General features: G+C 39.0%; 1 protein-coding gene across 5 annotated transcripts in view; it reads right to left on the reverse strand.

Moving 5' to 3' along the window:
- Positions 1-26,960, reverse strand: part of PDE5A (phosphodiesterase 5A) — a 134,156-nt gene that overhangs the window by 9,949 nt on the left and 97,247 nt on the right. For 4 of the 5 annotated variants that reach the window (XM_061993936.1, XM_061993935.1, XM_061993932.1 and 1 more), the window contains 8 exons: positions 25,342-25,450; positions 23,830-23,914; positions 20,222-20,397; positions 18,714-18,773; positions 12,309-12,455; positions 9,871-9,996; positions 6,982-7,076; positions 1,945-2,032 (listed from right to left, as the gene is read on the reverse strand). In XM_061993936.1, coding sequence (XP_061849920.1) covers positions 1,945-2,032; positions 6,982-7,076; positions 9,871-9,996; positions 12,309-12,455; positions 18,714-18,773; positions 20,222-20,397; positions 23,830-23,914; positions 25,342-25,450 — 886 coding nt within the window. The remainder of the gene's footprint in view (positions 1-1,944; positions 2,033-6,981; positions 7,077-9,870; positions 9,997-12,308; positions 12,456-18,713; positions 18,774-20,221; positions 20,398-23,829; positions 23,915-25,341; positions 25,451-26,960) is intronic. The other variant, XM_061993934.1, reaches the window with a different exon arrangement.

The following is a 26,960-nucleotide window of genomic DNA, read 5'->3' on the forward strand; positions in this document are numbered from 1 at the left end:
ATTTCCCTTTCCTTCCCCCCTGCCAAAGCAGAGAAACTATAATATATTCCAGTACCTGCTTATACACCTCATCTAAATGACAATACTTTCCCTTTATGAAGCAACATAAATAACAAGCTAAGACATAAAAATATAAGCTCAGCAGCCCACTGTCTAACCAAAGTGCTATGGAGCTGGTGAAATGATGGTAAGGCATTTGACACTGTTTCCCACAGTGTTCTCTTAGGGAAATTGGCTGTTCTTGGCTTGGATGGGCATACATGTTCCTGGGTGAAAAACTGGTCAGACGGCTGGGTCCAACGAGCTGTGGTCAATACAGTCAAATCCAGTTGGCAGCTGGTCACGAGTGGTGTCCCCCAGGGTTCAGTACTGAGGCCACTCCTGTTGGATGAGGGGATACGATCTGGACAAGCAGACAGAGTGCACCCTGATTAAGTTTGCAGATGACACCGAGCTGGGTAGAAGTGTTGATCTGCTTGAGGGTGAAGAAGCTCTACAGAGAGATCTAGATAGGCTGGATGGCTGGGCCAAGGCCAATTCCATGAGTTTCAATAAGGCCAAGTGCTGGGTCCTGCAATTGGGCCAAAACAACCCCCAGCAGCGCTACAGGCTTGGGGAAGAGTGGCTGGAAAGCTGCCAAGCAGAGAGGGACTTGGGAGTGTTGGTTGACAGTGGCTGAACATGAGCCAGCAGTGTGCCCAGGTAGCCAAGGGCATCCTGGCCTGTATCAGGAACAGTGTTGTCAGCAGGAGCAGGGAGGTGATCATTCCCCTGTGCTCAGCTTTGGTGAGGCCACACCTAGAATAACATGTCCAGTTTTGGGCACCTCTCTACAAGAAGGACACTGAGGTGCTGGAGAGGATCCGGAGGCAGGCTACCAAGCTAGTAAAGGATTTGAAGCATGTCTCATATGAGGAACAGCTGAAGGATCTGGGGCTGTTTAGCCTGGAGAAAAGAAAGCCCAGGGGAGACCTTATTGCTCTCTACAACTATCTGAAAGGAAACTGTAGTGAGGCAGGGGTTGGTCTGTTCTACCTAGTGACAAGCAATAGAACAAGAGGAAATGGCCTCAAGTTGCACCAGGGGAGGTTCAGGCTGGATATTAGGAAAACTTTCTTTACTGAAAGGGTTGTCATGCACTGGAACAGGCTGCCCAGGGAGGTAGTAGAGTCACCATCCCTAGAGGTGTTTAAGAGATGTGTGGATATTGCACTTAGGGAAATGGCCTAGAGGTTGATAGGATTAGGACAAAGGCTGGACTTGATGATATTAAAGGTCTCTTCCAGCTGAAATGATTCTATGATTCTAAATAAAAATTTGCCTCTACTTCTTTTTCATAATTTCTGAGCTGAATAGGAAAAAACCCCATTATAATACAAAGTTCACCAGAAGTACCATACCTGTGATACGAAAGGAGCAGTGAAAATACACTGCTTCGTAATGATTGTGCATGCTCAATAGCTGGTGTTAAGAATTACTTAATAATATAACACAAGAAGAATGTAGTTTTATTTGTCTATTTACTTAACTTAGGTTTGGCTTCACTTTGGAATGTCAACATTAACAGTGTTTGGTTTGGTCTCATCAGGACTATGTTTATGTGGAGGATGGAATGTTTTTTTGAAATGAGAGCTATTAGGTTTGTTTAGTGGTTCATAAGAGGTCATGAAAATGGCAATAACCCCTTTTGTTTCCTTTGGTCCATGGAAGCAGGTACTCAAAAGGATATTAGCAAGGCTTCCCTTATCAGGCAACTCTTGGAAAGGTTTGGTGGCACTCAGAAATGGAACTGTGATTTCAAAACTGCTGTATTTGCTTTCTTTACCCAAAAAGGAATAAAGATCACTTAGGAATGTATAAGGGTGGGAGTCTATCCAAAAGCTAAAAATAAAAAGTAAAATAGGGAATAGTTTCCTTCAGCATACATGAAAATGTGGCACTCACTGGACTATTCAGGATCATAAGGCATTGATCGAAATGATGGTGCTCCATGATTGAGTGGCAATACAGTTGAGCCAGTGGATGTTCGCTTCTGAGGAGTAAAAAGACCCATCAGATGGAGAAATCAAATGAAACATATTACTCATCCAGAAATAACTTCCCTTTTAATGTCCTCTTTTCATTATGAGTTCACCCCCACTCACCAATGCCTGTTATTAACCTCCCCCTTCTGTGTAACTGGCCAAACAAAAGGAATATATTTGGAAAGATGCAGGTGGAGTACAGATAAAAAGACAATGCTATTACTTTGTCAGAGCACTGACAACTCTAGTTTTCTGCCTTTTCTTACTTGTGGAGACCAGCTGTACACACAGACTGAGAGGTAATACTAGGTTTTATAAATAGGAAAGGTTCTTTTACTAAAAGGACAGGCAAAAAGAAGGGTTCATTCACAAGCAAAATTTAAGTGACAGTTTTGGGGTTTGTAATGTCTTAAACACCTGCCTAGCATATTTAGTTAGCTCAACTACTGAGCTTGTATGTAATGCAGACCTAACTGGAAGCCCACTGATACCAGTCATAGAATCCCTGCTGACCATTAAATGTACTCTGGTGCAGGGCCCAAAATGACAATCAAGTAATTTCCTGTTAGTACCTATATTAGTACTTCATTCTTCACCACTCTCTTTGTAACCAAACTACTGCAATATCATTACCTACCCTTTGCCTAGGGTAAAATCCAAAAGGGAAACAAGATGTTGGCTGTACTACAGACAGTGAAAATCAGCATGAAACCAACTATTATCTATGTAGGACTTAGTTATCTTACTCTAGAAAATAGCAAATTCTGTTTGAGTACCTTTAGACAAAATGCAGAAACTCCTCCTCTCTGAGGATTATTTATTTCCCTCTTTTCCTCATGGCTAAGAGGAAATAGTTTGCTATAGTTCTTAGCTTTTGCTACTGTACCTTTGATGTCACTTCTTCAACTGAATCAGGATTCTTTTGGAAGTCTGTTTTGCTGTTGATCCTGAATCTGTTACTCTTTTTATAATCTGACGTACAAATGTTTAATCATATAAGAAATTATTTTTTAGCATATAGTTCTATGGGATGTTTTGTACGGTTCAGCATCATTCACATAAATTAGTGGTGGCTGCAGGATTGGGTTTCTATGTAAGTCAGCACACACAGATTCAAATAAAAGTCACAAGAGGAGACTCCAAGGATTTAAGAAGCACAAAAATGTGGAGAGAAAGATGGAAAGACAAACAATAATGCGGAAAGGGAGATTAAAGGATGCAAACCCCTGAGGATTATGGGCTGGCTGCCCAGGACCTCCTCTGAGACCACTGCAAAAGGAGCATAGAGCAAACATGCTTGCGTGTTTCTGTAAGGAAACAAATTGTAGGATGGTGCCAACACATGCTGGTTGAAATTCCCATCGAGTTAAGTGGGATGTATACTGTGTCCCCTAAAGTTCATCCTAACTAAAGAGAGAAATATGTGAGAAATATCTTAGGTTATCTTCCCAAGTACTGCACTAAATGAGAGCTTCCTCAGTACTTACAGACTTTGGCTGTCTTGGAAGACACAAGTGCTGGAAATAAACACAAGATCTACTCCTCAAGTACATAGTATTTTTGTTAAACTACCATGACAGGCCAAAGGACTCCACTGCTTTTTAAACACGGTGGTTTGGTTATGCAGCTTTCATACTCTGTACTTGCCTACTTTACATGTGGGTTTGGAAGAAAAAGAAAATAAAACCCCATCGTATCTACCAAAAGACCCTTAAGCAATTCATTTCCTGTAATTTCTACTACCAGGACCATTTTAATTTTTGAAACCCTGTTGCTTAAGGAAATAATCATATGCTAAGTATCCACGCTCCCTGCTTCCATGGAAGAAACAAAAGGAATCCCTTCCTGGGGAAAAAAAACTCAAACTCTTCATTTAGATTTAAATGAGGGATTTAAAAATAAAATTAATGGAACTTTCTATTGAAAAAGAATTATTAAGCTGTAATCATCTCCACGTTACAGCATGTGTGAATGTTAGATTTTGCTGTCTGTGACACTTTCCCAGGACATTTTTGAGAGGAGATGACGCATTTCCAGATGTCTTCCAGGAAATTTATTTTTAAATAAATAAAGCAAAAAATAGCTAACCAGTTCCAATCACTGCAAAGCTACAGTTACTGCTGGAATCCCCTATTAGGGAACTAGAAAATGGTTACTCTTTCAATTTTGATGAGTTTGGTTTTGGTGGTTTTTTTTTTTTCCTCTGCACATCAGTCTTAGTGTTATTCTGAACACGTATCTGAAAGGCAAGAATTCTGCTTCAGCTTACTTATTTTCTGACTTTCAGTATTCTCTGCCTCAAATAAACTTTTCCTTCTCTAGTATTTTACTTTACACACAGCAAGAACAGCAGACCATTTCTTCCAAGGGTAGCTTCAAAACCACTCTCCAGCTCTGCCAGAAAAAGATACAAGCATACGTTTCTGAGTATCTTTTCCTCATCTCTGGTCAGATCAGGACACATCACCATATCACAGTAATCACATTATTTCATGTTTTAAATCAAGCTATTTATTTAATCCAGGAACCATATACTGTTATTTGAAGTGAATAATAAATTCACTGAAAAACACATTTTGGGCAAATCTGAGACTATTAATAAATTCTAAAAAACCAAATATTTTTAGTTAAAAATTAAAATATGAAGAAAATTTTAGAAGATTTCAGATGCTCCATTTTGGTAACTTCAAAGCAAAATGTTCTGTTCTGTTAAAACATATTTTGTCTTTTTTTGTTTGTAAAAGTTTTTCTGTAATTCCAGAATGGATGAAAGTTAGAGTACAGATAACCCAAAGTAATTGCAAAATGTGCCTTTAAATATGTAAATATGTATCTTATTGTCATGGTTTGACATGACAGCCTTTTCTGGTAAGGGGGAAGGGGCTGCAAAGATGGCTCCTGTAAGAAGTTGCTCACAACTCTCCCCAGCTCTGAGCCAGACCCACTTCTGGGGCTGAGCCAATTAGACGCCTCCACGATCACTTTTTAAGAAGAAGCCGGAAGGGGAGGTGTCTTCCTCCATCTTCTTTCCTTCTTCTGCCCCTTCTTCTCTTCTTCTGGCTGGTGGTGGTGCAAGGAGTAGGAACGGTGAGAGAAACAACCATGCGGACTCCAAGGTCAGTGATGAAAGGGAGGAGGTGTACTGTAGCAGAGACTCCCCTGCATTCTATGGAGAGAACTGGTGAAGCTGAGATTTATTTTCATTTCTTTAAAGACCCCGCATCAGCGGTACAGACTCATTTTGATAATGAGCCCGCATCAGGGGCAGAGACTCATTTTGCTAAAGCTGACCCCGCACCAGGGGCAGCGATTCACTTCATTAAAGGCCCCGAGCCAGGGACAGTGATTTTGGCCGGAGGAGGCCTTGTCCCAAAGGAGGGGCCCTTTATCACTATGGCCGGAGCAGGCCCTGTCCCGAGGAAGGGACCCAATATCCACAGCTGCAACTGTGGGGAGGAACCCACGACAAAGCAGCTCATTAAACTTATGCCCAGAAGAGGCCTTGTCCCGAGAGAGGGATCTTGCAACTGCAGAAACTGCAACCGCGGTGAAGAATCCACGTCAGAGATATTCACCAAGGACTGTGTCCCGTGTGAGGGAACCTGTATCGGCAGAAGCCGCAGCTGCTGGGAACAACCCACACCAGAGAAGTTTGTTAAGGACTGTGTTCCGGGGGAGGAACCCCGTGTTGGAGCAGGGGAAGAATGCCAGGAGTCATCCTCATCTGAGAAGACAGAAGCGGCAGAGCCCATCTGTGAGAAACTGACCACATCCCCCACTCCCTACCCCCCTGAGCTGTTGCGGGGGGAGGAGGTAGAGATATCGGGAGCAGTGAGCTGGGCCCGGGAAGAAAGGAGGGATGGGGGAGGGAGATCTTAAAGTGCTGGTTGTAATTTTCTCATCATCCTACTCCCTTTTTGCTTTTATTCTGTTCTGTTTCTTGTAGAATAAACTTTCCTACTTTCCTCTCTAAGTCGAGTACTGGAGTCTGTTTTGCCCAGAACCATAATTGGCAGCCAGCCCTCCCTGCCCTTGTCTCAATCCACAACAATCTTGCTTATCTTTTTACTCCCATTTCACTGGGTCCTCCGCCATCTTAACGAGGGTGGGGGTGAATGGGGGCATCGAGCGAGAAACTGTCGTGGTGCTGTTGTGCTAGCTGGGCCAAACCACGACATTATTGGCGCCCAACGTGGGCGCGCGGGCTCTCGGTCACCGGTACGGAGCGGTCGCTTACGTCGGGTCCCGGGTGGTGAGCAATTGTATCACTCACCAGTTTTCTCTGTAATATTCCCTTGTCTTTGTTATAGTTGTTACTCCTCAATTTCCCAGTAAACTGTTCTTATTTCAACTTACGCGGGCTCTTTTACTTTTTTTTTTTTCTTTCCCTCTCCGATCCCCTCCGCATTCCGTCGGAAGGGGGAGGGGGAGGAGTCGCGGTTTTCTTCCCCTTTGCTCCGGCTGGGCAAAACCGCGACATTTATCAAAATCAACTTAGAATTCTGGAAATATGTGGGTAAGTCTTGAGTAAAATAAACAGGGAGGGAGACTCCTTTGTATCAGCTGACTGCAGATCTCAGCTTTGTGTTGGCCCAGACTAGAGAGAGAACAGCTAGTTGAGCAGGGAGCAGTCTGAAAAACTGCACATTTCCTACATACTGTTCTTTAGAAGCTGGGACCTTTTGCTGTCACTGTATGGGAAATGGAGGATGGGACATCTGGAATGGGAGCAGAAAGCCACTATCCCTGCAAGGAAGTCACTATCTGCCATCGTTAGCTGAGGTTGTGCATCTTTGTTTAGACTCTTCAGTCTCTCTGGCTGTTCTTGCACTTCAGCTGCTTTGTACAAACTCACTCTTTTACACAGCCTCACATCATTGAATCAATTATGTTGTACTTAAATTAGCTCTATGATTTTGGTATTCATTTATTTTTATTTAACTTGTCTCAGACTTACCTTTGTATGTAAGAGTTGTTCACTCCCCTGTGATCCAAATCATGACTGAGAGTTGCTATCAGCAAAGCCAGTGTTTCTAAGTCAGTCAGTTTGCTCTAAATGTAAAGTAATACAAGAAGAGAGTTAGCATTGTGACCAGGATTTATTTTGCACCTGTCTTGTCTTTACCCATGTAGCAATTAGAGTTCTGGCCCAAGAAGGACAAGGATATCAAATAGTATGCTGAGAATAAGGGTTATCTCTGACGTTGTGGTGGACAGTAATAAGCATTCTCCACAGACATCAGTGCAATTTTCAGAGGGAATAGCATGTATTGATGGGAAAACCGATAAAGAAGAGGAAGTGACTTGCATAATGTCACTTGTCAGCAAAGAGAGAGTATGAGGAATTTTATTAAATTCTGGCCCCATGACTTTTAGCTCAGCTTCTCAGTTACTTCAAGGGAGTTGGGCTATGTTCTCTAAGTAGGTATAAAAAGTAATTATACACTTGTCCTTGGAATAATCTGAACAGAAAAATGTCATGCATTTCATGGATCTCTAAATGAATTAACAGAACTTTAAAACCCATGGAAAGCAAAATTAACCAATATCTGACTCATGAGGTTCAACCAGTGTAGAGACCTGCATCTCAGGAGAAACAACCCCATGCACCAGTACAGGCTGAGGGTCAACCTGCTGGAGAGCAGCTCTGCAGTGAGAGATCTTGGAATCCTGGTTGATAATAAACGAAACATGAGCCAGCAATGTGCCCTTGTGGCCAAGAAGGCCAATGGCATCCTGGGATTCATCAAGAAGAGTGTGGCGTGTAGGTCGCGGAGGTTCTCCTCCCCTCTACTCAGCCCTGGTGAGGCCTCATCTGGAGTCCTGTGTCCAGTTCTGGGCTCCCCAGCTCAAGAGGGACAGGGAACTTCTAGAGAGAGTCCAGTGTAGGGCCACCAAGATGATCAGGGGACTGAAGCATCTTCCTTATGAGGAAAGGCTGTGGGAATGGGGGCTGTTTAGTCTGGAGAAGAGGAGACTGGAGGGGGATATCATTAATATTTACAAATATCTAAATGGTGGATGTCAGAAAATTAGGTCATTATGTTTTTCTGTTGTATCTACTGACAAGACAAGGGGTAATGGAAAAAAGCTGGAACACAAAAAGTTCCACTTAAACATAAGGAAAAACTATTTTATTGTGAGGATGATGGAGCACTGGCACAGGCTGCCCAGGGAGGGTGTGGAGTCTCCCTCTCAAGAATTTCAAGAGCCTCCTAGATAGATTCCTATGTGACCTGATCTAGGTGGACCCGCTTTAGCAGGCTTGGACTAGGTGATCTTTAGAGATGTCTTCCAACCTCTTCCATTTGGTGATTCTGTGATCATTAAAGAGTTTATTCTGGAGCTCCAACTAGGATTAGTGGAGAGGTTTATGTTCTTCTTTTGTCATTATTTTGGATCTTTATTAATGCTGTTCAATAGAATCTAACAGAAAATTATTTAAATTGAGAAATGGAGGTAGACAAAGCTACCATATTCATGCAGCACTTTGTAATGGGACAAGAATAGCAGGCACAACAGTCAGACTGGGATTTTGAAGAACAGCCAGTGACAGCATTGACACTGGGGTTTATGCCCTCAGTACAATCAAACCCAAATTTTCTTTAAGCAGTTACAGTTTCTGTAGATTTAAATGTGCTTTCTATATAATGAAACTTTTCCTTAGTCTAGTCAAAAGATAAATCAGTTTGAAAATGACTGATTTTCTATTTCCTCCAAGAAGATGTCTCCCGCAATGATTGCTTTTCCCTTAAACTAGGGAAAATTGAGAGACCTGTGTTCAATCCCATTCTGACACCAGAATCTAGGACACGAAAATCAGTGTGGAGTGAATCCAAGGTAGTTAGGAATAAAACAATTTATAGAAATTGCAGTGGGGACAGACAGGATTCCAAAAAAAAGCAAGCAAACTCTCAGGATTATCAGAGATTACTAAACCGCATGCAGAACAAGAGTACCATGTCCATTTCAGTGCACTGCAGTGCCTTTGTCTCTTTCAGCACCTTTTGTCTTTATTTTTAGTGAGCAAAGTTTAGAGAGGGAAGGGAATGTCTCTTCATTATTGGTATTGGAGTTTGGCCTACAAATAGGATTCATTTATTCACTCAGAAGTGCTTACTTTAAAATAGTAAAAAACAACAAATAACAGTTGTCTTTAATCAAACTGAAGACACACTAATTCTGAATGAACAGAAACATTTTGTTTTCTTCAAGAACATAAAACTAAAAACCAAAAAGAAATTTTGGAAAATGTTAAATCAGTATCTTTCTTATTTTTAGGATTGTTTAGCCCTTTAGTATTTGCAATAAAGAATTATTGTGCTCTTTTTAAAGTTATTATGTGTCTTTTAAGTGGAAAGTTGAAACATTGTTCAGAAGCATTGAAATGAACATTTAAATCTTTACTTAAAAAAAAGAGTTCTATTATTTGTATAAAGCTGTAGTCAGTTCTGCGTTTGAATTTTAAAATTTACTGTTGAATATTATAAGGAAACATCCTGAAACAGGGTCAGTCCTTTTCTTCTCCATCTTTTTTACTTGCTTGTAGCATAAACATTAACTTTAAAACAGGACATTATCATGTCCACACCTTACTTTAGATATTACCATTGAGAACATCCTCCTGATCATTTCAGAGGATTTAAGTGAAACTGGGTATGTAGTAACATGACAACAATTTCACAAACCAAACCCTTAAAGTCAGAAGTCTTCAGCAGAAATATTTTGATTTCTCTAGAAATACAACAGAATGAGGAACATCATACTGACACGCCAGTCAGAACTATGCATCACTATAGAATTTGTTTAGCCAGAATATTCTTAATGTAGAAATAGGAAAATGTACCTGAATTTTACCAGATTTTAAAGCAGCAAACATGCACTGTGCTGTATTAAAGGCATGTCTCCAATTGTGATAAGCAACATTTTTCCGGTAATTCTTCTTTACACTTAAAATCCATCTGCAGAGAACCTTTAAGAAAGACCATCACATAGTTAACTGTAAATATAGTAGAAATCTATTATTTTTATGAAAACAAATATTTCTCTATTCCTCTGTGAAAATTGTCTAAAAGTAAAAAAAAAAATCCCTTTAACTTAAGTTCAAATACCTGTAACAGTGAACATAGATAAGAATAGGCTTACAGCCACTGGTTCAACTCTCGTTGAGTGGGTTTGAGTTTTTCTTACTAATGGCTAAATACTACTGTCAGATGCACTGCTGTTAATTCAGAAACTGACTTATGTCAAGCTAATTGAGAGAAGAAAGTCCTCATTTGTAACAACATATTTGATAGAGAAGCTTATTTATTTTAATTACAGAGTTCTCTTTAAGAGCTGTTTTGATAATGAACATGTAGCTTTTCCCTTGTATCAGCTTGTCAAAAGACAAGCAGAATTGGACTTTGGAAAGCAAGTATGATAGAATAAAAGTGAGCATGATATTGCTGGGGAGTATTATTTTATGCAAGAAGAAAGTATGTCCTGAATATTTTACACAACAATATTACAAATTGTGGGTTATAATTTATTTCTAAGAAAGTGAAATGTATGAAGGTCAGATAGTAACTTCATGTGTTGGTTTAAATGGATACAGCATACTTCTCTATGTTAAATACTGTGTGACTCTAGACCTTGGTTTGCTTCAGAAAATTTTTAATGTTCCTAGTGAAAGATGTGGTCCTGACAGAAAAGAAAATATCATTAACCCACATAAATGATTCCAAACAGACAAAACCAGCAGACTTCTCTGCCTTTCCGCTGTTAAAAAACGAGTGCCAGACTACTCCCAGTATTCTTTAGCTCTAGTATGGAAAGTTGAAAGTGTAGCTTCAACACTATGAACGTTCTCTTGCTTCTGTTGAGATGTGTCATTATGTGTCTATTGTCATGATGTTATTTTGATTTTGTAAATCCATTAAAGTTGCTTCACTAGGAACTAGAAGCCCACCTGTTACTGGGCTACCTGGCTCCCGCTCTCCTGTTGGCATATATCCCTTAAGGAAGTCCAAGTTCTTGGCCTTACTACCAAGGTGAAACGAAGTGGAAGAGAACTTGAACTTTCAGCCCTTAAACACCACTAATCTAAATTGGTCTATAAACTAGTCATGAAGAAAATGAATACCTATTTTCTTTTAGTAATTTCTTTGACTATGAAGTCCTCCAAATGAATCCTGCATTTTGATATCGAACTTCGGAAGTTTTGTTGAAAAACATACGAAGCAAAAATATTTTAAAATGAAAGTTTTTACAAATATAAATCATGTGTATTAATTGGAAGAGGTCTAAGAGATTATCTAATCTATCACCAGTGCCAGGAGCAAAATAAGAATACTTGCCTATATCACTTCTGACAGACACATATCCACAACTCATATATTGGTAAAACCTTCAGAGAAATTTGCACAGCTCACATAATTTATTTGTTTCAGTCTTTACTATCGCTATAAAGTTTCCTCTAATCTCCAATCTAATCCTGTGTGGGGGAAAGACTAAGATAATTAATTTTACTACACTATGTGGTCATAGAAAACAATATTGCTGTCCTCTTTCTAACAGTCTTTCACTTACATTATCTCATTCCTGAATATTCTGTTTTCCATAGAAAACCATCTTAATCAAACTTTCTCAGACTCCTAAATTATGGTCTTATAAAATTAATTAATTTGTGTGTCTCCAAATACGAGCTGCAATATAAAACTACTCCGTAAGTAGCACTCAGTCAGTGAAGAATGAAATTTGCCTCTTTTTGCTACAATGGCACACTATTGACTTTTACACAGTTTCTGATACCAGTACTTGTGAAATCCCTGTTACCACTTTCTATTCTTTTAAAACTATTTTTAATATAAATAAAAAGCAAGAAAATAAATACATGAAATTATGTTAATAATTACAACCATTAACTATTTTTCAATTTTTGATAAATATATGATATTTTATGCATTTAACTGTTTTCATTAGTCTTTATATATTTATTCTTGCTAGTTTTGAAATATCGCTGTATGTTTTCATAACCTTTTGAATTTTAACTGTCCTCTACCTCAACTCCTCAAGTTTTCTAAAAACATTTTACAGTCCATTAACCAAATTATTAGTCCTTCAGTAGAACTAAACTGAGAACAAACCCCAGTATTGCTCACTTTATGTACATTCCTAGTTTACCAAATACTCTTTAATACAGATTTCCAATCATATTTATTGTAGGTGTGTTTTGCTATTCTCCTGATTTTGTAATAACTAAATTGTGTCTTTATATGAAGCAACGTCTGAGAGCATTCATACCTCATATTTCATTTGGAAATTTTGCACCAGGTTGAGGTCTGTGAACATTCGAATTGTACACAGTGTTGTTTCAAAATCTGATAGCTCAAAGTCACTGAAGTGGAAGTCAGTTAGGTTGAGAGATTGTGCTGATGGTACTACTGCAGCCTAGAGAAGAATAAGAGAACACAGCTTAGCACTAGGAAAGAGAAAAAAATAACATAAATATCTGCTCTTTCAACAGAGAAGTAATGTGATACTGATTTTTACCTTTACATTATACTGAAACCTGATGTTTACTTCTCATTTATCTTTCCTTAGCATTTCTTGTTTAACATTGCCTTATTGATTTAGATTTAACACACACTTTTCCATTGATCAAAAGAATAACCAAGAGTATGTATGAAATTGGGAGGATGAGGATTGAGAAAATAAGTGGTGGAGTTATATATTTTATTTTTGTGGACATGCAGGCGTCAAAATCTGTAACTGTTGACATTTTTCTAAAAAGGGTGAGGAAAGAGATGTCAGTAGAACAGAATTCCTAACAGAATCCACACTCAGTGCCATGCTAGTCAAAACATGTTCACAAGCAGAGCTCTCTCAGGGCTAGAAACCTGAAAAAGTAGGGTTCACCTGTGATCAATAACCCCTAAAACTTTTAGACAATGTTTTTGATGTAATTTGAGTACAATCATAAACCTTCAATGTGAAATTTGAAATTATAAAGTAGACAAAAAACCCCAACTCTATATTTTTAAAAATCTATTAACTTTTATTATCAGCAATGTCTCCACGTATTACATATATTACAACTCTACCTTTTTTTAATTAGAAAATTCAGATTGTAAGTATTGGTTGCCCTTAAAAATATAGATGTTAAGGTGGCTAACAAAATAAATAGTAAATATTACACTACAGAACAAACATTAATACCTTTTTTTTCAGTAAAATATAAGGCGAGATTCTCAGTTCTACTTCTTTACATTTTTTTTCAGCCCAATGTGAGTGTGAATTAAAAAAAAAATCAAGTAAAACTGAAATGGTAAAATAAATAGGGCTATATGTTTATTTTCCTCTTTATAGTTCTGTCTAGAGGAAAACATTCCAGCATGGGGAACTGTGTCCTAGAAGGCCGAGGAATTAAAAAGAATGGTTTTGTCCTAATCGATAATATAATTACATGTAGCATGCAAATCAGCTATCCCCATAAGTATGTCTACCAGTCTCTGTTCTATTTGAGTCTGCTGTTATCTTTCCTGTATGTCTTAATTGGAAAGTCGTAAAACATTATAAAAAATAGTATTTACACAGGAAAAGAAAAGAATCTAACATGCTTACATCTTTCTTCTACTAGTAATTTTATGTCCCTCAGTTTGGATTCATGTGGTGTTTCACTTATGAGCATGTGAAAGAGCCACCAGTCTTGCATGTTCAGTGGAAAATAATGCAACCTTTCAAGAACTCTAAATGACACACTTTTGAAAAACTGCAATTGTAGTTTCACGAGGAAAGAGGCTGGAAGGACACAGTAGGAGCTCAGCAGAACACTTCATGTCTATATTCTGACTGTATTCATAATTTATCTTTCCCTTCCTTGATCTCCTGCCTTTAACAGCCACAACAGTAAGTTGCACTTCATCTGAGACATGAATAAATTGCAGTGTATAACTATTCCAGTGTTACTTACGTGGATTTCCTCTTGACTTACTGATGCCAGTAAAGCTGTCTGTTCCCCATTTTACAGCATGAAAGTGTATTGGCTATTTTACCTTCAAGTTACTGAACCATGGTCAGCTTCTGTAAGCACTGACCACACAATAACCTCTTGCTCAATTTCTCCACCTCAGAAATATTATAAAGAGCATGGAGTCAACATGGATTCACCAGGGGAAATCCTGTTTGACCAACCTGACAGCCTTCTATGAGAGCATAACTGGCTGGCTAGATGAAGGGAGAGCAGTGGATGTCATCTACCTTAACTTCAGCAAGGCTTTTGACACTGTCTCCCACAACATCCTCATCAGAAAGCTCAGACAGTATGGATTGGATGAGAGGACAGTGAGGTAGATTGAGAGCTGGCTGAATGACAGAGCCCAGAGGGTGATGATCAATGGCATAGAATTGAGTTGGAGGTCTGTGGCCAGTGGAGTTCCACAGGGATGGGTTCTAGGGCCAGTCTTGTTCAACATCTTCATCAGCGACCTGGATGAGGGGACAGAGTGTACCCTCAGCAAGTTTTCCCTGCTGACACCAAGCTGGGAGGACTGGCTGATTCCCCAGAAGGCTATGCTGTCATTCAATGGGATCTCAACCAGCTTGAGAGATGGGCAGAGAGGAACCTCATGAGGTTCAACAAGGACAAGTGCAGAGTCCTGTGCCTTGGGAGAAACAACCACATGCACCAGTACAGGCTGGTGATAGACCTGCTGAAGAGCAGCTCTGCAGAGAGAGACCTGGGAGTCCTGCTTGATAATAAACTAACCATGAGCCAGCAATGTGCCTTCATGGCCAAGAAGGCCAATGGCATCCTGGGATGCATCAAGAAAAGTGTGGCCTGCCGTGGTGAGGCCTTATCTGGAGTCCTGTGTCCAGTTCCGGGCTCCCCAGGTACAGAGAACTTCTGGAATGAGTCTAGCGTAGGGCCACCAAGATGATCAGGGGACTGGAACAGCTTTCATATGAGGAAAGGCTGTGGGAACTGGGGCTGTTTAGCTTAGTAAAGAGGACACCGAGGGGGGATCTTATTAACTTTTACAAATATCTAAAGGGTGGGTGTCAGGATGTTGGGGCATCCATTTTTTCTATTCTAGCAACAGGAAAGGGGTAATGGAAAAAAGCTGGAACACAAAATTTCCATTTAAACATAAAAAAACTGTTTTACTGCGAGGGTGATGGAGCACTGGCACAGGCTGCCCAGGGAGGGTGTGGAGTCTCCTTCTCAAGATTCTCAAGAGCCTCCTGGATACATTCCTGTGTGACCTGATCTAGGTGGATCTCCTTTAGCAAGCGGGTTGGACAAAATGATCTTTAGAGGTGCCATCCAACCTCTACCATTCTATGATCCTGTGATTCTGTGAAATAGCAACAAACTTGCCGATCTTTTCCCTCTTCCTGGCACCTGAGAAGGGAAGATGAATGGAATGGGCTCTGTCATTGATAGTCCTCGTTGCTGGGATTTGGAAATACTTCAGAATTAATTTTTTTCAATAATTTCATTCTTCTGCAAATATATATATATATATAGATATATATATATACTGTCATGCACTAGCATGCTCAGATTGAGCTTATCCCATCTGGAACTACAATCAGAAGGTTTCTTGATTTTGTTGCTAAGCAGGAAAAATCCCAACAATCATTAATGGAAGTAGACAGTCTTTAAAATGTTGAGGATATTTCTTTAAAGTGTTTGTCTTGCAGCACGTGACTGAATGTCAGGCTCAACCTACGTATGGTATAAGCCTTTCATGAAATCAGGAAGAACTATGTGCAAGACTTAAGAACAAATATGGGCTGTGGTTTTATTCTTAAACACTTTATAGAGCAAGTAATTTCTCAATAAACTTGTTTTTAGATTTGTAATGTTTCGACTCATCTTTGACCATCTGTTTTACTATCATGGACAGCCACGAAGTAAGCCATACAAAAACTTGGGTTATCTCAAGTCAGAGACTGAGTAGTAGTCTTAGACATAACTAAGGCACTTACAGAAGCAGATGCAAAAGTATAGATCATAGACTAAATTAGGTTAACAGCATACTGGAGGCCATATACATGGTAGCAAGTAGTAAAATCTTTTAACACAAAGGGACTCCACAAAGCAAGAAATAATTCAAGCAACTTTTACTGGAATAGTAATAGCACTTTCATAATGCTTGGCATGTGAAGATCTCAAGTTCCTTCACAGTAACTGAGAAAATAAATCAAAAATCATTGTTTTCTTTTGGGCGACACACACCACAAATTTCATGTTCAAATCTAAGCTGCTCTCTGTTCTTGAGACGAAAGAGGAGTGACAATGAAACTAAATCATTGCCATTTACAAAGAAAAACAAACTGGAAAAAAGCAGAAGAGAACTACTTTCATAAAAGGCAACACAATTAGAAAGTCTATATGCTGTACAGGAAGTTCTGAGTTATAAAAGTGGAATGTGGCACCAAAGAAAGAAATTAAGCTTTCTAAATTAAAAAATAATGCATAAAGGAGCACAGTTAGAAATGGTCACTGAATTAAGTATCTTGTATACAAAAGCTCAAAGAACAAACCGAATTATTAATGAATGGTTAGGACTATATTGCTACATAAAACAGGACAGGGATCATCAGGATCCATGGCTTGGATAGATGTAATCTTCATTAGGTGGAAAATTGGCTGGGTGGCTGGGCCCAGAGAGTTGTGGTGAATAAAGTTAAATCCAGTTGGTGGCCCCAGAGGCTCAGTGCTGGGGCCTGTTTTGTTTAACATCTTTATCAATGATCTGGACGAGGGAATTGAGTGCACCCTCAGTAAGTTTGTAGATGACATGAAGCTGGGCTGGTGTGTAGATTTGCTTGAGGGAAAGAAGGCTCTTCAGAAGGACCTGGACAGGCTGGAGCAATGTGCTGAGGCCAATTGTATGAGGTTTAACAAAGCCAAGTGCTGGGTTCTGCACTTGGGCCACAACAACGTCATCCAATGCTACAGGCTTGGGGCAGAGTGGGTAGAAAGCTGTCCAACAGAAAAGGACCTGGGGGTGTTAATCCACAGCTGGTTGAACATGAGCTAGCAGTGTGCCCAGGTGGCCAAGAAGGCCAATGGCATCTTGGCCTGTATCAGAAATAGTATGGCCAGCAGGACCAGGAAAGTGATTATCACCCCGTACTTGGCCCTGGTGAGAATGAACCTGGAATACTGTGTTCAGTTTTGGGCCTCTCACTATGAGAAAGACATAGAGGTGCTGGAGCGTGTTCAGAGATGAGCAACAGAGCTGGAGAAGGGTCTTATAAGTCTGATGAGGAGCAGCTGAGGGAGCTGGGGTGATTTAGTCTGGAGAAGGGGGAGCTGAGGGGAGACATGAGCACTCTGTACAACTACGTGAAAGGAGGTTGTAGTGAGGTGGAGGTTGGTCTCTTCTCCCAGTAATGAATCATAAGACAAGAGGAAATGGAGATTACAAAGAACTTTTTCACTGAGAGGGTTGTTAAACACTGGCACAGGCTCCCCAAGGAAGTAGGGGAGTCACCATCTCTGGAGACATTTAAAAGCTGTGTAGATGAGGTGCTGAGGGATATGGTTTAGTGGTGGGCTTGGCAGTGGGAGGTTACTGGTTGCACTTAATAATCTTAAAGGTCTTTTCCAACCAAAGCAATTCTGTGATCATTGCCATAGAAAATGGTGGTTAACATGGCCCAGGATTGTGCTAGGAAGCATGTGAACAGTTAAGCAGTACAGGTGGACATTGCATCATTGCTAGATTTACTGTGTTTCTGTTTTATTTAGCAGTAACCACAGAGATTATAATGCAACACCTGAAGAGAAACCATAGGAGATGTGTTGCATGCTGATCTTGTTAGTGCCTCTTTATTGATGAGCAGCAGTGTGGTAGGACTGTGTAACACTAACATTTGAGAACTATTCTTAGTCCTGTGCACTGTTCTGTAGTGCCTTGCTTATCCAGTCCAGTCTTGTACTACCCAGCTTGCGATCCCCTGTGTCTACCTTCCTCTCCGTCTCTCCATCTCTCCCATTTTATACTTGTACAGCTGGAGTGATGCTACTTCCCCAGAACATCTGCTCCAACAAAAAGAACTAGAGAGACTAAGCACAGTGTGTGCTTTGAACTATACTTGAAATTGTAGCTGTAGTTTTTCCTTGGGCAGCAGTTTCTAAACACAGAATTAAACATGAACTGAACAGGATATGGCACAGAAAAGTAACCATAAAAAACTTAAAAATCATTGCATTAACAATGAAATAGAGAATTTCTGTGTAAGGGCATAAAGCTGCACCCATATCTGGGATGCCTGAATGGGACAAATATATAAAATATACAACATTCAGACTTAGCTGCAGAAAGAAGAGTTCTCAACGTTTTGCTTCTGAAATACTTAAATATAACAAGTTGGTACTACATTGCATCAGCTGTTACTGTCCCTTAAACTTATGAGAAATGCAGTCAATATACTTCTGGTTCTCCTGCAATTGCAGGTCTCTGGACAACCTGGATCTCTCATTGTAGGCATTGGAATGTTTCCTTTTTATATGATGTGTTGATTCAACTGACCAGTTTAAGTTCACTATAATTTTTCTGTGATATGGGTTTCTTTGGAATTTTTGTGGAAGATGTGCTTCTGTATGTTTAAGTATCACATATGTGTAAAGGACTGCCCTTAGCTGTCCTACTAATGGAATATTTCTGAAGTAATAGTAAAAAATTCAATTACCGCGGTTACCTGCAGCTCCCTCGTTTCCTCCTCAGCAGCAGAAGCATGGTATGAGAGAACCTACAGAAAAAGAAAAGCAGCTCTTAATACAAACAAAAGAGCAAAGTGATAAAAAGATATTTTTCCTAAAGCCAGATTTTCAGCTTGTAGCTCTACTACATGTACTTATGAATTTGATGATGAAATCTAGTGTCCGTGCAGGGCCCAGACCAGTTTTCAGGGAGGTCTCTGAAAGCAGAAGGGGTGATATCTGCAGTTTTCGTAAATCTCCCACAGCACAAAACCTTCTTGAGTTAATTAGGCCAAAAAACATAAATAGTTTCTATAAAAGAGCAAAGAACTCTGATTTTCTCTTTGGAAAGTTTTCATGCCCCAGTTTCAAAGACAAATAACACATGAAACAGCTATAATTATGAGCCTGACGTTGTTGCCATAATAATCCTTTCAGGAGTTTATTTAGAAACATAAAAGAAAGTTTTGCCCTAAATGAAACTTGGCAAAAAAGTCTGAAAGACAGTATGTTTGTTTTAAATTAACAAAATACGCTCCTATTTTTCAGCTATTGAGAACACAGGACACGATAATGTTAGGGAATTTTTCTAGCAACTACAGACTCTTTTTTTTTGTAGTGAAGCCATCTTATATACTAATTTATTATCCGTCTGTATTTCCTATATTATCTATCAAGTCCTATGGCAGGAGAGAACTGTTAATTTGCCATATAAGCAAACAAGGTTGTTTTTTTAAGACACTGAAATTAATTTGGTAATAATTTTAACACCTTTTTATTTAATGTGACTTAATACAGGTTTATTTGAGAGTTGTAACATTTCTTTTAAAGGCTATGTGGTACATAATCCCCATTTTAGGAATTCTGCAAACACTCTGTTTGCATAATGAAAGTTATCCAAAGTCTACAAATTTTTCACTTTCAGCTTCAAGTTATCACCTCTGAGTAATTCAGCTTCTCAGACTCAAGCTCTTTTTAGCTATTAAACTTAACAGTAACCAATTCAAAGGCTGAGACTTGATGACATTCATCCTGATATGGTTTGATGGAGTCTGAGGAAATTGCTGAAAACCTACAATAATGCTGCTGTTAGTCCAGAAACTAGTTTGTCTAAAAGACTGAGCCAAAATCATCACAGAAAACCTCAGACAAGAAAAGGAAGCCCCTAATCCCCCAAACCATTTCCTCTTCCTACGCAGCAGAACAAACCTGCTATGTTGCCAATGTGTAGCCTGATGTAGAGCAAAAGATGCATTCAGCTTGCCACTAAAGCCCATAGGTGAAGTTAAAATACAATACCAAATAAAACAGTCTGCTGGCAGATATGGAAACCAAGCAGAAAAATTCCTGTGCAACTCAACAGGCTAAATTCTGTTCTCCTAGGGGAGAACAAGTTCTGTTCAGTATCTCATGTGAGTAGCTTCACAGAACAGACAGGGTCTGGAGAAAATTAGAATTTGTTGGGGGTAATAAAAGACCACCTAGATTTTGAGCTCACCTCTAATGTCACCATCTGTTTGGCCATGGCTCTTTCTACAGCTTCATACATCTGTGTGTTCTGGATCCCCAAGCCACAAAAGATGACAAATGCTTCCAGGAACTGTTCATCATTTCTGTTGAAAGCCTTGATTTTGCCAGAGTTTTCTTCCATCTTATTCACAAGTTGGCAAACCCCTACGTCAGGATACAGAAATTAGAGGAAATAATACAGAGAACTGACAACATATCATTTGTTGTATAGAACATCACGAGAAAAAATGAGTGTAGGACTGATGCAGTTTTGTCTATAGTATAAACCGCCAATATACATAAAAGCGACACAGAGGAGTGCTGTAGGATTTTCCCTGAAGTTTTTTAAGAGTAATTTCACTGTATTACAGAATAAATACTAAAACATTATATATTACATAGTAGACTCAGAAGTATTTCTTAGTATTTGTAAAATGAAAATGTGGGGCTTTACAGACTTGATTATCTTGTGAAATTCTAGGGTCGTTTTCATCCTAACTTTTATTATTAATAGTATTCTAGATTGATTTAATCCCTAGAGACAATTTGTCCTTTGGAGGCTAATTAAATTTTTGTAACCATGCCAAAAGAACATTTATGAAAGTCAGAACAGTGATACACAGAATGTTCACTTTGTTATTTGATTCAGTACTGGAAATTTTTAAAAGTAAACTAACTAAATCTAAAATACTGAAACTGAGGTTCACAGCTGACGTATACTTGCTTATCCTATAATAATGTGATTGAATTCTAGCCTACTTCAAAGACTACTGAACTCATTGAAAAGCACCTTTACTGAATTCAGATTGTTAGGGTCACAGTTGTTCATAGTTGCATCTGTTTATTTTCTGTTAAGAATTTCTGGGCATTCTGTGCACATGCCCTTGAAAGGTCTGACAGATAACTCTACCAAAACCTTGCTGCAGCTTAAATCCTTGACACCATTTTAAGCAGAGGGGAATTCACACATATACCTCACTTTAGTTTTACCTAGCAAATGGCAGTTTCTGCTAGGAAATCACCATAATAATTAAAGCAGCTGCATTATAAGTATGCATTATCTTTGGCCAAAATGGCTTTGGGGGTGGTTATTGTCTTAATTCAGTCCAAATGTTTTCTTACTCTCACAAGTGTTAGTACCACCAGTTTCAAGCACAAAAGCTAGCATCTTCCTGACCAACTGCAAATCATTATCCCCCCCAAAGATAATAGTTGCAAATTGAAAGTTAAAAAAAATATACTAAAGGAAAAGGTTTTAATTTTCTATAAATTGCTATTGCATACCAGATTGTATACTTTATATATTTTATGAAGAACATTTTGCAGCAGAAAGAGTAGAATATTAAATATGTAGTCAACCAGCAAAAGAGAAGATAACTATTTAGCATGGTGTTTCTGGATTTTCTTGCATCAGTAGAGCTACTTACTCCTAAATTACACAAGATACATGAAATCTGAATGCCTTACACTTTGACACTGTAAGGTCAGGGAGGCTGCATTTGCTCTCTGCTTACGGGTAGGGAAGAAATTAGAATGAATAATATTTTACAGTAGTACCAATGGGGAACATAATCAGCAAGTATTTCCAGCATTTTAGTACTCCTTATTTATAGACTAAAATAGCTCATTAAAGTTTTTAATTAAAAGGAAAAAAAAAGTCTTTGTGCATCTTCCCTCTTACAGTAGTTTGAAAAACTATGGAAAAGAATGTAACACACACATGCAAACTGTGGCAGAGGTTGTGGTATCCGAACACTGCAAACAGGAGCTCGAACTTTTGTAGAATAAGATCCCTAGATAGTTGAATGATAATAAAAATATATAATCCCAGCAAATAAGGATTCCGTAAGAACAAGATTATCTTACCCTGGGAAAAAGAAGCTGATTTATGAGCTGACATAAAACTCTACAGGAAAATCTAATGAAACTCACTTTCAGATCTGTTTAGTACTGTTTATGGCATTATAATTATTTATATAGCAACTGTGATGTAATTAACATAAGATTAAGACTCAACAGTGAATAAGCCACAATAGCAAATACATTCTTAAAAGACACAGCATTTGGGTGCATGTAAATGTCTCTTAAAAAATGAGAGGTCTGCAGTAAATATAGTATGTAGTAGTATAACTAATTTAACATTTTTCAAAAGCTTCCTCAGAGCATTGAGGACTCCACGCATTACAATTAAAGGAACTCAAAAAGTCTTTTCTTGGGACATAGTTATAAAACCACAGAAAGATTCTGTAAAGCTTTCATCACATATCTGAAAAATGCACAAGTCAAGGAAATAAAAAAGTTCATCTTTCTTGCCAGTAAGATTTGCTTGGTTTTGCTGGGGACGGTTTTTTCCACCCCATGGCCACGGTATGCCCCAAATCCTGATTTGGATACACTGATTTTTAAAAAAGTAGACTTATAGTGTATATATAGTATATATATACAAATATATATAGAGAGAGCACATACATAGTCTGCTAAAGGAACTTCTGACTATTGTCCCAAAGACAACTTCTTGACCTTGAACTATTAAAGAGCTGTCCTACAACTGTTTTATCAGTAGCTAACAGCATAGTGAAATATCTCTAATTAAAGCTCAATAAATCTTCATTTTGGTCTTTTATGTAGAACATTTAGAACACAGCAATGAAAGAACTCATTAAAGAAGCTGATACCAAAAGAAATTTAAGAGAGCTCCATTAAGTAAAGATGATGCTTCTCTTTCTGATTCAAGAGCTTAAAAAACATAAATGAATCTGTCTTCATTGGAAAAGGACCTCTTATTTACCCATCTTTGAGGACCCAGATCACAGCCACCTAAATATTTTTAGGGAGCTAGAGATAACACGCTTCTAAGCTTTGGTAAGCATCTAGGCCTCTATGGACCTAAGTGATGTCAAATTACTTCTGAAAATACTACCCCAGGAAACCAGTGATACTATGGCCACTCTAGAAGAAAAGTAGTTCTAGTAAAGCAAAGGAGACGCGACAGAGATGTTTACACTGTAGCTTTAGACGCTTAAACTTATGTCTCATAATAGGACTGTAGGCCCCTGATGTAATCCACATATAGAAGCAGGCACCTCCAAAGGGCAATTTGTAGCACCAAAACTGCACAGCAGGTAGACCTCTAATGTCTGAATCTTAACTGAATCTCATTTGAGGAAACTGGCAATGGCTGCACAGTTCAGCTTGCCTTTCCGCATGCCACCGCTGTTCTCTAAAATCCCAGCACTACAGAAAACTGAGGCCAAAGAGCTCATTTACATCTTCTTTTCTTTTCACTGCCTTGTAAAAGATCTTCACAAGCAAGAGTGGTAACTGACTCTCTAAACAGGAAATAATAAAAATAGTTTTATTTATAGAAAATTTAAAACCGCAAAGAAGCTATGGTGAAGTATCACAAGAGTGTAGACACTTGTGAACTGATTGGATAAACAATTTAGCATTGAGGTTGCAGTGGACTTTTTAGTTGAAAACATGATAATTAAGGATCTTTTCTCTTGGATTGAGAGTCCATGTTGCTGAGACTTTACTGTGGAGCACAGAAATATTTCTATTAAATGTATTAAAAGATGTTTTTTTTAAGATACCTACCTATCACTTTATTCTTTTTCCCATTTTTTATTGGTGTACACAGCAAACTCTTTATGTGTTGATTTACGTTTTCTGCATTGTCGTTCTGTGAAACAAAAAAATACAGTTACAATTTTAAAGAGGCTGAAGTGAAAAAGCTCTAGAGTGTGGTCTACAGCTGTTCTGGGCTTACATACTGCTTCAAAGAGCAGCCACGTCTTCAAAGAGTTTTCCCATCTTCGACTGGATGGTAAAAATTCTGTATCTGACAACAAGCTTTGCTGATTAATAACACAGGTAATGATGATAATTTTAATTCAGTAGGATTTTATGTGCTAATTTTATAACAGATCCTTTCATTAAAAGGTACTACTTCCATGAAAATGACAACTTTGCTGCAACACAAAGTATTCCACTCAGTGCAGCTGAAAAAAGATCAGATGGACATTAGAAAACCTTTTTACTTTCATCAGGTTATGAGCTGTAAAAGGAACTCACTTCTCTCCTTTCCATCATATTCCCTGGCTTGCAATATGGCAATATAAGGAACAGATATTGTAAAACACGAGTAACTACTTGACATTAGGCTGAGCATTTTTTGGCCCAAGAATTTTCATAAACTCTTTTGGCTTGTTTGAGATGCCTTGATTAATCCACCAACACAATGAAAGGGGGCTTAATGGTGACCAAATTATGATTCAAAGAACAATAGGTAAGAAAACCACCACCAAGTCAGTCAACATTCTGCAGTCTTCTAAAGACCTTTTTTCATGTCTCATGCTCCAAGAGAAGGAAACTGAATTTATTTGGGGGGTGAAAGGGTGGAACCAAAACACAATGCATCTTTTTCAAACAGCTAGTGAGGAAAGGATGTACTTCTGCTCTGACTGTTCCTGGAAGAATGTGGCAGTTGCTGAGAAGAACATTTGGTCCAATTTCTTAATTATATGCCACACACAAAAAAATGGGTACACACTGATGTGTCAGATCAAAAGGTTATTTTAGTTTTGTGGGGTTTTTTTGCTATTGCTCTTCTCTCTGGTGCTGTGCAAGGACTGTTGATAGTTTCTTTGCAGGCAAATGCACAGACACTATAATGCTTACAATAAGCACTGTAAGCATTGTATTAGGAATAGTACATGTGATTCTTTAAAGAAAGCATTCAAGGATTGTATCAGGGCAGATACTTTACATGACTCCAGGAACTACAACTGTTCTGTACTTAAACCTTTTCCATAGAACATATTGCAAGCTCTTCACATTGCACTGTTTACTGACAAATTAATGTTAGGCTTTGCTAATAATGGCTGTAGGGATAAATCCCTCTGCTGCCCAAATGGCTCACTGTGAAAGTATTGTACCACATCTTCACTGATAATGATCAAGCAAATGTACCTTCCTTTGTGCTTGTGTAATTCTAACTTTGGTCATTGAGTTAATAAAAATAATAAGGGGGAAACAAAAAGAGTTTGAAAGATAAATAGAAAACCATTTTCCATTACTCAATTTCAAATCTAAGCTCATTTTACTCACTGTCCATGGAAATCTTCTGTCTTTGCAGACATCTGGGATGTTGAGAGGCTCCATCGTATTCTTGACATACTGAGCATACATATAATTGATTTTGTTTGTATCATAGTCCCTGAAAGATACAACATTGTTATTATATGCTTAGTGTGAAAATGGGTCATTTCATTATGCAAAGCAGGTAATTGTAATATCTTTCTTGTATGAGGAAAATATATAACCAATAGATATATGATGGACTTGAGTTTAAATCCCGTATCCTAATCCATCTGTCATCACAAGACTGCTGAGTGGATGAATTTATACATTCCACTATTTCTTTAATATTCAACAACATTAACACTGAATACCAAACCTAAGAAATAAACAAATCAGTATAGCTTATGCAAGAGAAGGATAAAGAATGATCAACCACGTTTATTTTATGCATAGGACTTTCTTAAAACAAGCTCTGTTCACAAATCTGACACATTTGAAAAATCAATACTGGATTAATTTCACATATTCTTTAAACAGAGTACAGCAGGTAACATTTGTGAGTTTTTCACTTCTAAGTTGTCATGGTTTTGTGAGGAGCTGCTTTTGCTTTGTAACAAGTGGATGGGGCTGCAGTGCAGAACCAGTAAAGAGTTCTTGGACTTTCCCCTGGCTCTGAGGTTCAGACCCACTTCTGTCCCAGCTGGGCCAATCTGTGATCACTATTTAAGGATGGGAATTTGAGGTGCTTGGGAGGAGGTGGAGAAGTGGTACAAGATGGGGGTGACCATGTGGACCTCACAGTCAGAGAAGGAGGAAGGAAGGAGGAGCACCAGACCAGAGACCCCTCTGCAAGCCGTGGTGAGAACGCAGGCTGTGCCCCTGTAACCCATGCAGGGCAATGGCAGGACTGAGAGCCACCAGCAGCTCCGGGTGAGTGCGCTTGGATGGGCAGGAGACTGTGTGAGGAGGCGGCCATGGCGCAGGCCGTGCTGGAGAGCCTGCAGGCCACGGAGCAGCCCCACACGAGAGGCAGAGAGGAGCTGCAGCCTTTGGGATGAACGCACATTGGAGCAGCCCATACAGGGCTGACGTGTGTGTGAGGTACCCTGCGGAGGAGTAGGGAGGACAAACGGCATGAGCCATCCAGAAAGGACTGACTGAAACCCTCATTCCCTGCACCTTAAGCCCTTCATGGTGGGAGGAGATAAAGACACTGGGATCACAGCTCTGAGCCTGGGAAAAGGGGAGGGGTGGGGGAAAGGTGGTGTTAAAGAGCTAATTGTGCTCTTCATCATTGTACCTACTCTGTGTTGTTTTGTGTTGGTTATGCTTTGGGGTTTTATGGTTATGTTTTGGTTGGTGGCTTAAATTGTTTTCTGTTTTATTCCCTAAGCTGAGTAGCCTTCTCTGTTTTGTCCTGTACAATAAGTGGCAATTAAGTCCTTGTCCTTCAGGAGTTCCAGAGTCTGTGGTACTTGAGTCTAATCGCGGTCTTTTGTCCCTGGATGGGCCTAAACCATGACATAAGTTCATTTCAAATTTGTTCTGAAAGTAAAAGCACAATCAGCTGCAAGGGGATTCTGTTACTTAAATAGAACTGTTTATTCCAAATCACAGAATCACAGAATCTTAAGGATTGGAAGAGA

This window comes from Colius striatus, chromosome 3, assembly GCF_028858725.1.
Source record: "Colius striatus isolate bColStr4 chromosome 3, bColStr4.1.hap1, whole genome shotgun sequence".
In the NCBI taxonomy this organism is placed as follows: Eukaryota; Metazoa; Chordata; class Aves; order Coliiformes; family Coliidae; genus Colius; species Colius striatus.